Source organism: Glycine soja, chromosome 8, assembly GCF_004193775.1.
Source record: "Glycine soja cultivar W05 chromosome 8, ASM419377v2, whole genome shotgun sequence".
NCBI classification, from domain to species: domain Eukaryota; kingdom Viridiplantae; phylum Streptophyta; class Magnoliopsida; order Fabales; family Fabaceae; genus Glycine; species Glycine soja.
Genome location: NC_041009.1, coordinates 35,132,783 through 35,149,092, shown reverse-complemented (window position 1 = coordinate 35,149,092; position 16,310 = coordinate 35,132,783). Strand labels below are relative to the sequence as shown.

The 16,310-nt window shown below is 30.5% G+C and overlaps 1 protein-coding gene across 1 annotated transcript; it reads right to left on the bottom strand.

Annotated features, from left to right (window-relative positions):
• Nucleotides 1-3,931: 3,931 nt before the first annotated feature.
• LOC114424581 (truncated transcription factor CAULIFLOWER A-like) lies at nt 3,932-10,887 on the bottom strand. The gene is made up of 8 exons (XM_028391446.1): nt 10,530-10,887; nt 8,409-8,487; nt 7,195-7,259; nt 6,715-6,814; nt 6,317-6,358; nt 6,125-6,166; nt 4,709-4,812; nt 3,932-4,228 (listed from the first exon to the last, which is right to left on the bottom strand). Exons 1-8 carry the CDS (start codon nt 10,712-10,714, stop codon nt 4,135-4,137), a joined length of 711 nt encoding a protein of 236 aa, XP_028247247.1. The 5' UTR covers nt 10,715-10,887; the 3' UTR covers nt 3,932-4,134.
• Nucleotides 10,888-16,310: the final 5,423 nt, after the last annotated feature.

Sequence of the window (16,310 nt, the reverse complement as noted above, 5' to 3'; positions counted from 1 at the left end):
AAAATTCTGTTACAATCTAGATTTGGATCTACCCAATCATATATTTGCATTCAAATTTGAATTTTGTGCAAAAAAAAAAGTGTAGAGATAAAAAAAAAAAGAAAAAAATGCAAAAAAATAAAGTTTTGCATTCAGAGTCCTTCTAGTTCTTACATACCTATATTTAAAAAAAATTATGTCTTATTGGTTATTTACATCTAGTATAGTTCAATTCTTGGACAATTCTTTTTTCTTGATTATGGAGTCTTCTAGTTTGTTGTCTTCCTTGGTATTCCTTTTGAGTATTGCTTTCATTATTTCTATTTGTCTTTAAATTCCTTAATTTTTTCTTTGAGTATTTATATTCTTGGTTTCTTGATTTGAGTTTTGATTTGTGACATATTTCACATTGAATACTTCTTGATTTTGAGCTTGAAGGTTCTTCATAAGAATTGAAGAGAAGCAAGAGTGGTAAAAGGCAAGAGTGCATATTATAAAAGAAAAAAGCCCTGAAAGAGTGATACGTGAGTGAACTTGAGAGAAACACTAAGATGGGTGGTGAGGTCCTATTCTATTTTTTACTTGTGCACTAAATTTAATGGTAGGTATGGCTTCTACAAGTGGAGATGCTACTCCACCATCTCCAAAAATGGCAAGGCTCATAGAGGAGATGATTAAACTTAGTGATCAAAGGAAATTAAGGAGAGTTTGGGAAGAATACACAGGACTAGTGAAGCTTTAAGTGGGATTGAAAATATAAAGCAAATAAGAGAGGTAAGATCATCTAATACTTCTCATGGAGAATGAGGGGTATGAAGAGGATGAGGGAGGATGGAGGAATGAGAGGTATAGCGAGAGGAGAAATCATAGAAGATATGGAGGTAGACAAAGAAAGGAAGGGATTGAGGGAGTGAATGTGAAGATCCCTACTTTTGAAGGGACTTGTGATCCGTAAGTGTATCTTGAGTGGGAGATGAAGGTTGAGCAAGTCTTTGCTTGCTATAACTACAATGAAGAGAAAAAGATCAAATTGTGCTCCCTAGAGTTTGCGGGATATGCATTAGTGTGGTGGAATTAAGTGAAGAGTGATGTTGAGAGGATGAAAAGGCCTTTGACTAATACTTGGCAAGACATCAAGAGAGTTTTGAGAGAAATTTGTGCCGTCCTATTATGGGAGAGACCTTCATAACAAGCTTCGAAGACTAATTCAAGGAAATAGAAGTGTGGATGGGTATTACAAAAAGATGGAGATTTCCTTTATTAGAGCTCAAATTGAGGAGTCTCAAGGGGCCACAATGGCAAGGTTTTTGCATGGTCTCAATAAGGAGATCCAAGACATTGTAAAGTTACCCCATTATGCCTCTTTGGAGGATCTCATTCATCAAGCTATCAAGGTGGAGCAACAATTAAAGAGGAAGCAAATATACAAGAGGTCCCTCTATGGCTCTTCAACTTGAAAGGATAAGAGGAAACATTCAAGAAGGAGGGAGGATCTTCATTCAAATCTCATGAAAAAGGTGTTGCCCTTGGTAAAAATAATTCTAACCCTACTCCCCCTTCTTCAAAAGTGAATTCTATTAAATGTTTTAAGTGTTTGGCAAAGGGTCATATTGCCTCCCAATATCCTAACAAAAGGACTATGATTGTGTTGGGTATGGGGATATCACTAGTGCATCTTCTTCTAGCTCTTCTAGTTATTCTAGTGAGAGTGAAAGTGAATGTGATCTACAACCCCTGGAAGGTGATCTTTTGATGGTTATGAGGTTAATGGGTAGTGTGTGTAAGGATAGAGATGAAACTCAAAGAGAGAACATTTTTTATACTAGGTGCATGGTCATCGGGAAAATATGCTCTCGGATTATTGATGGGGGATAATTGCACTAATGTAGCTAGCCAAAGATTGATTGAAAAGCTTGCTTTGAAAACTTCCCCTCACCCTAGGCCTTACAAACTACAATGGTTGAGTGAGAATAGGGAGCTAGTTGTAGATAGACAAATTTTGATATGTTTCTCCATTGGAAAATATGTTGATGAGATACTATTTGATGTAGTCCTTATGGAGGCTAGCCATCTTTTACTTTGAAGGTCTTGGCAGTATGATAGGGATGTTGTCCACAATGGTGTCACAAACAAATTTTCATTTGTACAGAAAGGGCAAAAGGTTACCCTTAAACCTTTGTCTCCAAGTGAGGTTTGTGAGCATCAAATAAAAATAAGAGTGAAAAGATAGCCAAGAGAAAAGAAGAGAAAACAAAATTGATGAAAAGAGAGAGAAACATGAAAGGAGAGAAAAGAAAGAAAAAAGTGGAGATAAAAAAAGAGTGAAACTGAAAAAAAAAAAAAAGATGAAAATCAAGAGAGAAAAATATAGAGCTTGTTCATGAGAGAAAAAGAGGTGAAGAGAATGTTGCTAGTTAGGCAACCTATGTAGTTATGCCTCATGATTATTGTTTGTCTTCTGTTGCTAGTTATTTTCCTCTAGGTGTGAAAGAATTACTAAAGAAGTTTGGAGACATCTTCCCCAAAGACCCCCCCATGGGTTGCCTCCTTTGAGAGGGATAGAGCACCAAATGATCTCATGTCGGGAGTTTCCATACCAAATAGACCAACATATAGAAGTAATCCAAAAGAAACAAAAGAGAGCCAAAGACAAGTGGAGAGCTTGATGGAAAAAGGATGGGTTAGAGAAAGTTTGAGTCCATGTGCTATGCCCATCATTCTGGTAAATCGAACCCTATCTCAACTTCTAATGTGCTTGGTAGGTAAGAATTTGAAAGCTTGGAATCAATGCCTACCCCATGCTGAATTTTCTTATGATAGGATAGTAAGTTCTACTACTTCTTATTCTCCTTTTGAGGTAGTTTACAGTTCCTCTATTAATTTGTTACCTTTGCCTAACACTTTTGCTATGATGAATAGGGATGGGCTTACTAAAGCCTATTTTGTTAAGAGTTTGCATGAGAAGGGGAAAGCAAAAATTGAGAAAAAGATTGAACAATATGCTAGATATTCCAATAAGGGGAGAAAGAAAATGGTTATCAAACTGGTTAATTGGGTTTGGATTCACTGGAGGAAGAATAGGTTTACTTCCAAAAGGAAATCTAAACTTCAAGAAAAGGGAGATGATTCTTTTCAAGTTTTAAAGCGCATCAACTATAATGCATATGAAATTGTTTTATCATTAAACTATGGTGTGAGCAACACTTTTAATGTTATTGATTTGACTTTGTGATGCAGGTACCTTTGACAACAATTTGAGAGTGAATTCTTCCCAAGAAGGAGAGTATGATAGAGGACTATCCAAGGAGCAAGAATTTGACTTGGGTAGGTTCAACTTGGATGGACCAATTACTTAAGCAAGAAGTGAGAGATTTTAATAAGAGCTTGACAAGAGACTAAATTCTCTCGTGGAGGAAAGAGAAGAAGTGAAATTTATTTAGTTTAGTCAACTTTTAGGATAAGATTTATTTTCATTTTTAATTATATTTTTTGGTCTATTTTTAGACTTGTAATAGGTTGCTACCTTTTTTATTGTTATTTTTAAGTCTTTTAATTATTAGATTAACTATTGGACCTTGGGCTCATCTATAATTATTAGTAAGAGTTATAAATAGACTCCTTAAATACTTTGTTGACAGTTTTGATGAAATTTCAGATGAGACACATTTAGGAGAATATCTCTTGATTCTTGTGTGAAACTTTAGATTCTTATCAAAGAATTTTATTCTTTGTAACGAATTATCCCCAACTTATCAATCTTTCAAGATTGTGACATTGTTCTTTATATTTACTTTTTTCGTTTTTTCCTTCTTATTTTTCATAATTTCATAGAATTTCAAATATGTTTCCCGATTTATTGATACTAAAAATTAGATCACAAATTAGGATTCCATCAATTACTAGCAAACAAAAACAAATTCATCGCATAATTAATTCAAATACGAGACTTGTCTTTCAGGAACTTAAATATATATAGCAAAGCTTCCACTTAAGAAAGCCTAACCAAATTATGAACTTACAACACACAATAAACATTAGCGTCTTCAGATTAGGGAAAACCACAAAACATAGAGGCATATATAAGCCCTCAAATATGTTGTCAAATGCCATACCACATATATAGTTATATAATATCATCCACCTCTAAGAAAGTATTCAAAAGCATCCAAGGTGACAGGAATATAATGGTTCCAGAGTCAGGTCAAGTTCATGCCTCCCTACTTCTGGTGCTTCATCATGGTAATTGCCACTGCAAAAACAATATTAAACTATAAGGAACTAATAAAGAAAAATGATATTTTCCAGTTCAAATATATAGATTTAATTGTATTTTTTATCCTTAATTTTTTAGTGAATTTTACTCTTAACAAATTAATTTAACGTATTTTACTCATAACTTTAATTAAGAAATTTTTGGATTTTATATCATTTTACTTCTAATATAATTACGCTTTGTACCTCCAATTTTTTTAATTTTTGACAAATTTTACATTCGATTTTTTTAGTTTTTGACAAATTGTATTCCAACTTTTTATTTTTTAGCAAATTCTATCTCCATTTTTATGCTTATTAATGGATAAATAAATGAGATAAAATTCATAAATTTTTTAAAATTTAAGGAATAAAATACGCTAAGTTAAAGATAAAAAATATAATTAAGACAAATATATATTAATTATATATAACGAAGATGTAACATAATTATAATATATTGTCATTGAAAGTTCACCCCATGTTCAAAAGTGGCTGCGGTAGCAAGAAAGATGCATTAACTCCGTGGTTTGGATGCTCCCATTGTGCCTGCGAAGCTGCAACCTTTTCTTTCTCCTTGATCTAATTTCAATTCACACAATATATGTGTTAGAATTACGCATATATAAGTCAATCAAGAATGCATCGACCTTCTATGAAATAGGGCTAGTCAACATTATACGCTACCATTTCGTTAGTATAATTAGTATAACAATCAAACTCCTGGTCTTCCTCAAATCTTAGGTGATTATATAAGTTTCAATAATTTCATAAGCAATTGTGAACTTTAGCATCATCAACTATAATAAGATGCCAGACGAGTATGTATTTAGCAAAATATGAAGGGAAATAGAATGTAACTTTACTACATACACACAAATATCATTCGTTGGTTTAGGTTCATCAAAGAAATTAAACTGTTGTTTTTACATAGTAATCACAGAGACGACCATTAGCATTTTGTTGATATTGATAAGGTCAAACTTAAGAATTAATTAAGTCGATTTGGTTACAATTTAGTATAACAAGATGGAAGGGAACTTAGGATAAGAAGTATGTATAAAATCATAAAAAAGTTTTAGTTCTTAAAATATGTGTGCAAATCACTCTACAAGAGTGTATTGGAAAAGCTTGTTAGAATTATTTTAACTTAAATATTAAGAAAATAATTCATGTACACTAATAATAGATGACCATATATATAAAGAGAGAAAGATGGACAAGAGAAAAGTGTAAACAAGTGATATGATAGGGGCAAGAGAAATGTTGATGAAGTGTTTAATATATATGAGTGTCCATGTATCAACACTCATGCTTTGATTGAATTAGGAATGAAAAAAATTGAAAGAAATAAACAACAAAATGGGAATGATAGGAATAGAAGAAAAATGTAATTTTTTAATTTAATAAACCTATATTTTTTTTAAAAATTGTTTATAAACAAAAAATAAAATAAAAAAGAAGGGGTAATTTTATTTTCATTTTATTCCAATTTAAGAGGAAAGTGTTTTGTGGTAAGTCTCACATAAGTAAATTCCTTCCTTATTTCGCTTACCAAACAAATAGTGAAAAATTAGTATTCTTATCTTATCTCCAGTTTTCCTATTTTCTTTCTCTTTCATTTCTATTGAAACAAACAATAAATAAATACTATGATCTGTTTATTAAAAAAAAAAAAAAAAAACAACACTTAGACACTTTTGAAGTCATCTATAACCTTCATACTCATGTATTCTTTGATTTTTGTTTCTGACGACAAACTTAAGACTTATTGTCCAATTTATGCATTACTACTACGAAAAAATTGTCCATATTAAGAAGCATTAAACAGTAGTACGATTAAATTTGATGCAAAAGAAAAAATGTCTGAGTATATAATAATAATCTCTATCACCTTCTTTGCAAGCATGTTATTCTGCTCCTGTATCACTTTCTCCTGTCACAGTACAAGTAGAGCACATGTCAGGCTGATTTGTCTAGAGGGACACGCATAATCAAGATTGGTCTCTGAAACTTATTACGGTGAACCGTTACAACCATACAGAGACCTAGCTGCATAAAGTTGTGACAAGATTTGAGTAAGTACCTTCTTCTCAAGCTCCGAAATGGACTCGTACATGAGTTGGTTCTGTTATTAAATGTATAATTAGTGGCTGCAGATCTACTTAGAGGATAATAAGGACAATTATTCTTATAAATATATTTTTTCTTTGTCCCATGAATGAATTTTTTTACTTGAATATATGTCAGTTTTAAATAAAATATAAATTGAAATGGCTAAAAAATAAAAAATAATTTATATAATCTAAAAATTATCATAAAATATTAATTTATTATGCTAAAAATTAAAAAAAAATTATCAAAATTTAGGGATAAAAAAATAATTTTAAATTTTAAAGAATAAATACACATTCTAAATTCATAATTTTTAAATTAAGAATAAAGGTGAAGTATCACAATTAGTTGTATGTTTTATATATATACTCTGCGGGTACGAATTTGCTTGAGAGCAGTATCTAACTGCTGCTCCAGACTCTGAAGCTCTTTGAGGCTCATTGAACCTAAATCTTCTCCCATATAGTGCCTGTTAATAATTAATAATTCAGTGCGACTAGTTAGTGTTGAAATCCAACAAAAGATTTTTTCAAGAGAAATAAATTAAAGGTTTAAATATATCTTTTTTAATATAACTTAGTATTTTTTTTATTTTAATTATTATAAAATGTGATTATTTTATTTTTTGTCCTTAAACTATTTTAAATAACATTTTTTTACTTATACTATTCAAAATGCTATTTAAAATATTTTAAAAACAAAAAACGAAACAAAAATATTTTATAAAGAATAAATAAAAATAAAAATTAAAAAAACAAAAATAAAAAATACTAAATTATAAAAATAAAAAATTTATTAAGTCTAAATTAAATCCAATAACAAATTAAGTATACGGCCAGTATCATATACCTATGATTTCTCTGCAAAAGGTCAATCTTTGCCTTGAGTCTAGTATACTCAATGGTCCAATTTCCCTGCACAAACACACAACTAACTGCTCTCTTTCTTAAAATGGATTGAGACAATAATCTCTACATATCAGTTTGATTACATCACTTTAAATCATAGAGAACAACAACTGCATGGCAAATTTAAAAATAAGGTATTTCTGAATTAATTAAAATAAATTATTAAAGTTACTATAATTTTATTTATAATCTATTTTTTAAACTTCTTAAGATGTAAAATTACTTATTAAAGTATTGTGTTTATTTTGTTTTAACATTTCTTTTCCAATTCGTAATAAAACTAATTCGTTTAATCTTTACTGAGACATTATGGATTTTAAGTAAAATTTTTATTATTTTTTAATTTGAAAAAATTAATTTCACGTAAACAATAATGACTGAAATTGTTAAAACTATTTTATAAGAAATACATGTATTTGAAAAAAAATATTCAATTTTTTTTATATAATTCAGAATGTAAATTGTTGTATCATTTCTCACTAGAATTTTTTAAATTCTGAAATTAAAATTAATTCATTAATATCTAAACAATCATAATATTAAATTAAATGTTCAACATTTAGACAATTTTAGTCCAAAATTGAAATATTAATTTACTTTAACTTCTTAATATTAAATAAAAATTATCTTCATACAACTTAACTTTAATTTCTTAAATTTGATTTCGAGTGTAGAAATCACTTAATCTGCCATGTATAAAAGTAATCAATTCTAAATAATTTTTTGTTAAAATTTTATAATTTCATTATCAACAATCTCATCAATTTTTTTTAAAACATGTAATATATTTTTCACAAAATTTACATTTTATATTTATTTCTACAATAATTTAATTGACTGAAATCATATCATTTTTAGATTTATCTTTCGTATATTTTTCATACATTGAAAGAATGCACACACTTCTTTTGATTGTATAAATTTAATAATCATAAGAGAAAAATATGACAAAAGTGCATGGGTACTATTTTTTAGGGAAAAAAACACTTTAAGAACTTAATGAAAAAGAAATTAAAACACAACTATTGCCTAAAGTATAAGCTTTTTTATTTATTATTATTATCCTAAAGTATAAGCTTTAATTTCCTAAACATTTTCATGCCTGTATTTGTGTAAATGTCTTTCGGCTAAAATATTGTGGAACAAATAACAAACCTGTGTCTCGGAATCATTTGCAACAAGTTGTCTCTCTGCATATGCGTACCTTTCATAGCGTTCCAGTATCTTCTCCATGCTGTTTAATAGTTGTTAAAACAGAAACCTATATTTATTTCTCTCCACTATCAATTAATTATAACCGCTCTGAAGATAATTTCAAAGTTCTTTAGCAAGATAACGTAAAAGCATGCGTACTAACAGAAATTATAACAATTAAGCTACTAATTAATTAAATAATAACAGGCTGGAGCAAACCGATAACAAAGCATGCTTCTCACTCAAATTATAAAAATTGCCGGTTATGTTTTTCATTTTAATTAGCATGATGTTGAATGTGTTATTGGCTGATATCAGCTTTATATTTAGTACGCTATGAATTGTAAATTCTCATATTTTTAAAAATTTAATGCTAATACATTTATATATGTAAACAGTACTCAAACTCTCACTTATGAAACTGGAAAAAATTGAATGCAAAAATGAAGAGGTCTTGCTACTATGCTTCATGCCAACCTGAAAACAACGTTAATATAAAACATGATTGCTATAATTGCATACAACGTTTTCATACGTATGCTTAAATATATTCACTATTTAGTTAAAATGTTCATCCTTATATAACTCGTAAATTTTAACACCAGAAAACTCAACTTGGTGAAAAGAAAAGAAAAAAGGTGAGAAAAATTTATGCATTAGACGTTGGAAATATCATGATAATTAAAACAAGCAGAATAAGTATTTCGAAAGGAAAACATTTGTGCTCTTAAATATGAATGATATATTTATTTCCCAGCATTTAATCTTCTTCAAGTTAAAAAATCATGTCATTTTTCATTGTTCAATGCCAATAATGTCATAATCAATATACTTCTATTTAAATTGATAAAAATCAATGTAAAGAAAGAATTCGTTAATATGAAATGTTAAGTTTCACTGTGACATTAAAAAAATCTAGTTAAATTAATTAAATTGGTTGAGTAAAATATACAAGTGTTATAAATATCTGATATATCAAAATTTTATGAATAAAAAAAATTCACTTGGACAGGTATCATATAATTAATATAGAGATCCCGTATCTTTCAACCAAAATGTAAGAAATTAGAACTTCATTTCCGTAATTTATGTACACGGTTAACCTAGGAAACTGCACCCATCAGCTGAAAAGGGACAAGAATATACTATTTCCTGATTAAACAGAAAAGCATGCAACATTCTTGCTTCCATGCTATGATATATATTTGAAAGGACTTGAGCTTCAAAATGAACATGACACCTAGCTATGTGTAAAATACGAGTTAATCAACCAGCTTTAAGCAGCACACTAATATATATAAAATTTTAAAAGATGGAGCAAGTGCTGCTTCTAGGTCCTGCACTGAAAGGACCTGAGGTCGAAATGAGCTTGACAAGTAACCAAATACTGTCACAACTGACTAAATTTCAGAAGAGTAAAGCTTCGAAATATCAAGATATTTCAACCAAAAATTTATGTTTAAAAAAATCAATGAAGGGTTTTTTTTTTTTACATGACCAGAGGATACCACACATTATTTTCTAACGCAGTATGTGAAGAATTTACTCTTCACATAAATGGGACAGGTTCTTTCTTTTTGCTTATTTTTCTTTAAGATATGAGATAGGTTTGTTTGTGCACAATCACAGAAAGAAATTTGTTTGATCTAGCCAAAAATAATTAAGATTTCTGGAAGCAAACAAAGATGAAAGAAGTTTCTCCGGCCTCTAGCTTTGTTAAGCCCAAAACCGAAACCATTCTAAACGGAAAATTAAGGGAAAAAAGCAAGAAAATTTCAACAAATTAAACAAAAAAGGCTGAACAATTCTTGACTCAATGTAAAAGTATATTAATAAATGATATTCATAGATCGCCCTCACTCCACACTCATGCACTAAATATAGGGTTTAACAGAGAGATCTATGGAGATTATACGATATATACACATGTTTTTTTATTCATAAGAATTACACACAGTATACTAAGGTTTAAAACACTTACAAACTTTGTCGATATATGCACATATAAAGTATAGTAAAACCTAAAATATTTAGCAAGAATACGTGCTAAGAAATAGAGATCTATGATATATAATTAATTACCAAGAATCAGTGGCATATTCAAAGAGCTTTCCTTTGTGGGAGAAGACAATCAAAGCGACCTCAGCATCACAGAGCACAGAGATCTCATGTGCTTTCTTGAGTAACCCAGCTCTCCTTTTGGAGAAAGTTACTTGCCGATTGATCTTGTTCTCTATCCTCTTCAGCTGAACCCTACCCCTTCCCATGTTATTTTTTTTTTTTTTGCTTTAATTATATTATTATACCTAATTACCTTTTTTTTCCAAAGAAAACCCTAAACAAGGAAAAGGGAACAAACCCCGGAAATATGCTTGAAAAGCTTGCTATTATAACCAAGGGAGGGAGAGAGAATGTTGATTTAAGGATCTTTCTTCTTCTGGAGGAGAAAAAAACCGCAGTGAGTAGTAGTGTGAGTATGCTATGTTGTTATATATCCCTAATCACATGGGTGTTACTAAGTGCACCCAGCATTATTGTTGTTGGGCACCTAGCACTTAACATGAAAAGACAAAAATATCCCTATGTATTTTTAAAAATATTTTTGTGCACCCAGCTCATTCAGGTTGGTCCACATATGTAATGAGTTGATCCGCATATGTTTTAGTTGATCTACAGTTGATATAGATTATCTGCAAGTTTCTTACGGATCAAGTTGATCCGCAAGTAGATTGTTAAGACTTACGGATCAAGTTGATCCGTAAGTCTTTTACGGATCAACTTGATTCGTAAGCTTCTTACGGATCAAGTTGATCCGCAAATTGATTTTTAAGTCTTTTATGGATCAACTTGATCTGCAAGCTTCTTACGGATCAAGTTGATTGGTAAGTTAATTTTTAAGACTTACGGATCAAGTTGATCCATAAAAGACTTACCGATTAACTTGATCTGTAAGTCTTAAAAATCAACTTGCGGATCAACTTGATCCGTAAAGGGAAAAAGAAGACGGATAATTTTGTCATGATCAAAGAATGTTGGGTGCACCAGCAATAACAGTAGGTGCACCTAGCAACACTCTAATCACATTGGGGTTTGGCGATAAAGTGGTTTCTGGTTTGGGAAAAAACCAGGGCGGTTTTGCTAACGTTGCGCTGTCGAGCCCGGATTGGGTGGTCAGTTACCATGTTGCTGTCTGTGGTATCTAACAGCCACACAATGATATCTCTTTTGCTTTTTGGGTTTTGTTTTTGCTTTTGGGAATTTTGGATTCTCTATTGCGAGCTGCTCATCACAGTCACTGCTTTGAGCTTTCAAGTGTCCGATGGTTTAAACAGTGGCAATGCCGTACGGACCCGAACATTACGTGCATCCTCTCATTGACGCCGCCAAAACCCACGAGTATTGAACTCTGGTCCATCCCTTCGTCCACCAAATAATATTCAAATGGTCTTTTTTAGGAATCATTTTTTAATTAAGTAATCCAAAGTTAAAATATTTGATTAATTTTTATATATAAAATAAATTATGTTATAAAAAAAATATTTATTTTATATGTATTTTTATAAATATTAATTATTTTTTTTAGTAGAATTATTTTATACTAATATTATGATAAAGAAAAATAGTATTTTTTAGGTTTATCTTTTAAGTTTAATATTTATAAATTGATTGTGTAAAATTGTTTTATAATATCATTCAATCATAAATTATAATTTTAATTATTTTAAAATTTAATAAATTTTTCCTACATAATATATAAATTATAATCAGCGGTATAAAATTTTTGACATTATGTATAATCCATTTTCTCCTTAACTTTTTCCCTAGACCATTTTTAACATTTCTTTCTAGTTCACTTTCCGGTTTCCATTACACTACTATTTTCCTATTGAAAGCAATCCTCTATTTTAATTAATTAGTCCATAATTAGCATTATATATATCTGAAACATTACACTCGTATGGTCACTATTTCAATATTTAAGGTCAAAACTTTGTGCACTAGTGAATATATACTGCCTTAAACATTTTCTTTTGCGGACATGCATGCAATTTTTTAGTATGTTGATTTCTGAGTTTTAATTTACCCTTAAAATTGATAGGCCAGGTATCTCATTTAAAAGAATAGAATTAAAAGTGTCCATGGCATCCAGCTGTGGTTAAAAACTGAAACATGAGATACATGTACTCGCGAGTCATACTCAGAATATGTATTGAACTACTTCAATGCGAGGTATTGTCATTATTGTTCAATTTTGTGATCTTTTGTTTTTTGCTTGCTTCTTTTCTCCCCTTTCGTCTGCAGCTGACAATCATTTTTATCCAATTTTGCACATTTTGCCCTCTTTGATTTTTAGTTGAAACGCAAGTTTGGTCATAATTTAACTTTCGTTGCACAATCATGATAAGAAAAAATTATTATGGGTCTCAGAATTATTTTTCAGACAAGCTAGTATAGTTTTTTAAAAAAAAATTGTTTAATAACTTAATTTTAAGATGCAAGAGTTTAATTCTTTTTTAAAGAGATTTTGTTTTATTATACAAACAAATTGTATTCTTGATCTAGAGAATTCAAATATCGACTTTAAAAATAAGCCAAGTGATAGGTGAGATTACTTATGTCGTTTCAGTGATATGTAACACCAAAAACATTTAAAAAAAAAAAAAAAAAACAGAAAGCTCAATTCATATATGCATAAATACTGTCATGAATACACTGTGGTATGTCATAGAAAAGCTGGTGACTAACATGAAATCTCGTCTCCCTTGCTAAATAGTGAGTGACAAAATTTGTTTGTCTTCTAATAAAAACTATCTCAAAGTTTAGTAAAAACTTGAGCATTTGTTTGCATGTACGAATATTAATAACTCCTAAGTTAATTAGACTGAGCTGTACAATTGCCCCTGACCCCATCAACAACCCCTTTACAATCAATTTCAATAATAGCACATTGATAACCAAGCTCCCTAAGCCAATTGATGGCTTCCAAGCACGCTAAAGCTTCAGCTTCAACAAGGGGAAAGATATCAGCAATGGACAAAGACTTCGCTTTAACAAAACAACCAGCATCATCTCTAAGGCATAAACCAAAACCTACTCTTTGTAACGATAACTGGTGGAGGTTTCTGCCACCTCAAGTTGTGCATTCTTTGCTGAGGTTGAATATGCTCTTTCTTCTTCACCTTAATCCATTCAAGGAGGGACACACTCGCTCTCTGGACTACCAGAAAAGGGGAGCAATCCACATAGTCCCTGATCACATTCAACAACCCCGTTTCTGACCAATAATTTGTAGCAAAGGAGAAGCCTACAAAATAGCGCCACTCGTTCTCTATGTTAGTCTCACAAAAGCAACACTCACAAGGACATTGGACACCTCTTTGCTACAACTTGCTTCTAGTTGGTAAGTAGTCCTAGATGGCCTTCCATAGAAAAACTCAAACTTTGCTTGGAACCAAAAGAATTTGCTTGTGACATAATAGACAAGTGAACCTAGTTTAATTGTAGAAAGAAATATTAAATATTCAGTTATTGTGTCTATAGAGACTATGAACACCATAAAGGAAATCAACAACTAATTTTTAAAAGCATTCGTTATAATAAGATGTCAATTCGTTGTGGCGAATGTTTGAGTTTTAATTCTTGAAAAAAAGGATTTTGTTGTAGTGAGTTGCCAATTCGTTAGTGGCAAAAATAAACTATTTTTGGCTTTTGAAAGGAATTTTTGGAGCGGAACTAAATTCAAATAGAGAAAAATTTTGCTAAGATGAAATCCATAAAATTCTTCATATGTAATTTGTTCCTAATCAATCTCCTAGTTTAATGCAACCACGATCCAAATTATAATGACTAATCTTAATTCCTTAGTGATTAATCGTCCTTGAGTTCCAAGCCAAATCTTTAATCCTTAGGTGATTTAGACCTAGAAACTCAAAGCTTGATCAGTGAATCTCTACAAATGCAAGTGTTTGATTCATTCCTGACATCAAATCCTTGCAGAATCTCAATTCAGATCTAGGTTTTGAACTTGTTTCCATACAATCCAAATCCCTAAAGTTAGGTTGGTCACTCTTATTATGCATCTAAGCATAGAATTGAAATAAGATCACATTAACTATGAGAATTGATCAAAAAATAGAAAATTACATACTTGAATTATATTTCTTTCACTCAACAATTGTGAAATTTATCTCATTTGGATCATGAAAGATCCAAATAGAACCTCAAGAGAGAGTAACAATGGTGGAAAAGAAAGAGAAGAGAGAGAGAGAGAAATTTCGAGATTGTATTTCTAAAATTTACAAATGAACTAAAAGTTCGTAAAAGAATGTTATAAGCTCATTATATAAAACTAAGATTACATTATTATTTTTTGCCTTAGAGGATTTTCGCTGTTGCAAAAACATAATTTGTTGCAATGAAATTACACTATCCACTAAGGACTTCATCACTTGATCTTCATGCTTCTGAACCTTGTTCGCTTTGGCAAAAGATTAACTCGTTGTGGCAAGTTTCTACTAACTCCAAGGTCATCAACTTTGAAAATTTGTTGTGGTGAAGTGCAACTTCACTATGGCGAATCTTCGCCATTTCCAATTGACCAAGAGTCATGTTTCGGCAAGATCATGTCTACAACTCTTCATTCGTTAATGATCAAAATCTGCTCTTGTATCATCCAAATTCACACAAAAACATTAAAAACTATATTTTATCACTTTCTAAAACTAGTTTATATAATTTATTAACAAAAACAACAATTACGAACAAAAATTTTAAAGAAAAACTAGGATAATTACTCACAAAATAAGGTGTGAAAAGAATTATCAAAATACCCTAAACTTAGACAATTTATTGTCCCCAAGCAACACAAAATCAAACAAAGGGTGAAGAAAATTATTTATACAAACACAACAATGATCAAAATCATCAAGCACATACATAATCACAATGAGATATTAAATCATCATGACCAAAGGAGTTACATGTGCAAGAATTTTTTCAAAGGATTCATCAAAATCATGGAAGAAAATCTTTGAGATTGAGAAGCATGACATCTTATAATTGAGAATTCACTACTTTGCATGGTCTCTCATAAGTCAAGTGTTTCACTCAATGCATGTTTTGTCAAGGTTATCACTTCAGCTCATTCACACATTGAAATGCCCCATCTCAACTTTGTTTTTCATCCCATTCTTCATAAAAAATATTACATAAAAGCATGAATCATTAAGGTCTTTTAAGCTTGTAATTTGGTTGGGCTTGCAACAAATCTTTATTTTTCTAGACAATCAAAATCATTCAAGGATCAAGGAGGGCAATAAATATGCAAGTTTTGACATAAGCATTCACCTATCCTTTCTGATTTCTTTTTCCAACTAAGTTTCTCTTTTTGAGTGTGAATTTGACACTCTTTTATTTCTAGCTTTTGCTTTTTGTTTTTTCTTTCTTGGAGACTTTGTCTCTCTTTTATTTTTTAGAAACTTGGCTCTCTTTTTCTACCCATGCCAATTTTTATTTCATGACAACCTTTCCATCTGGTCAAACCATCCAAAGCTTATGTCAAAATTTTATCTTGAAAGATTGTTTTCCTATCACTAGGATGAGGGAAGCAACGGTTTTTCTCATTGGGCTTTTATTGAAAGGTTTTAGAAGAAAATATTTTTGTATTTTTGGCTCAAAAAGGGTTCAAGGTTTAAAATTAAAATATTTTTCGTTGTCTTTTTGGCTAAGAGGCTAAAATAAAATAAAATGAGTGCCTTGATCACTTTCATGTTTTATGTGAAATCCTAATGATATAGGAATCAAACAAAATCAATGATAAATACAACAATGGTGACACACATTCCCTCGTTATGTAGGTTCACA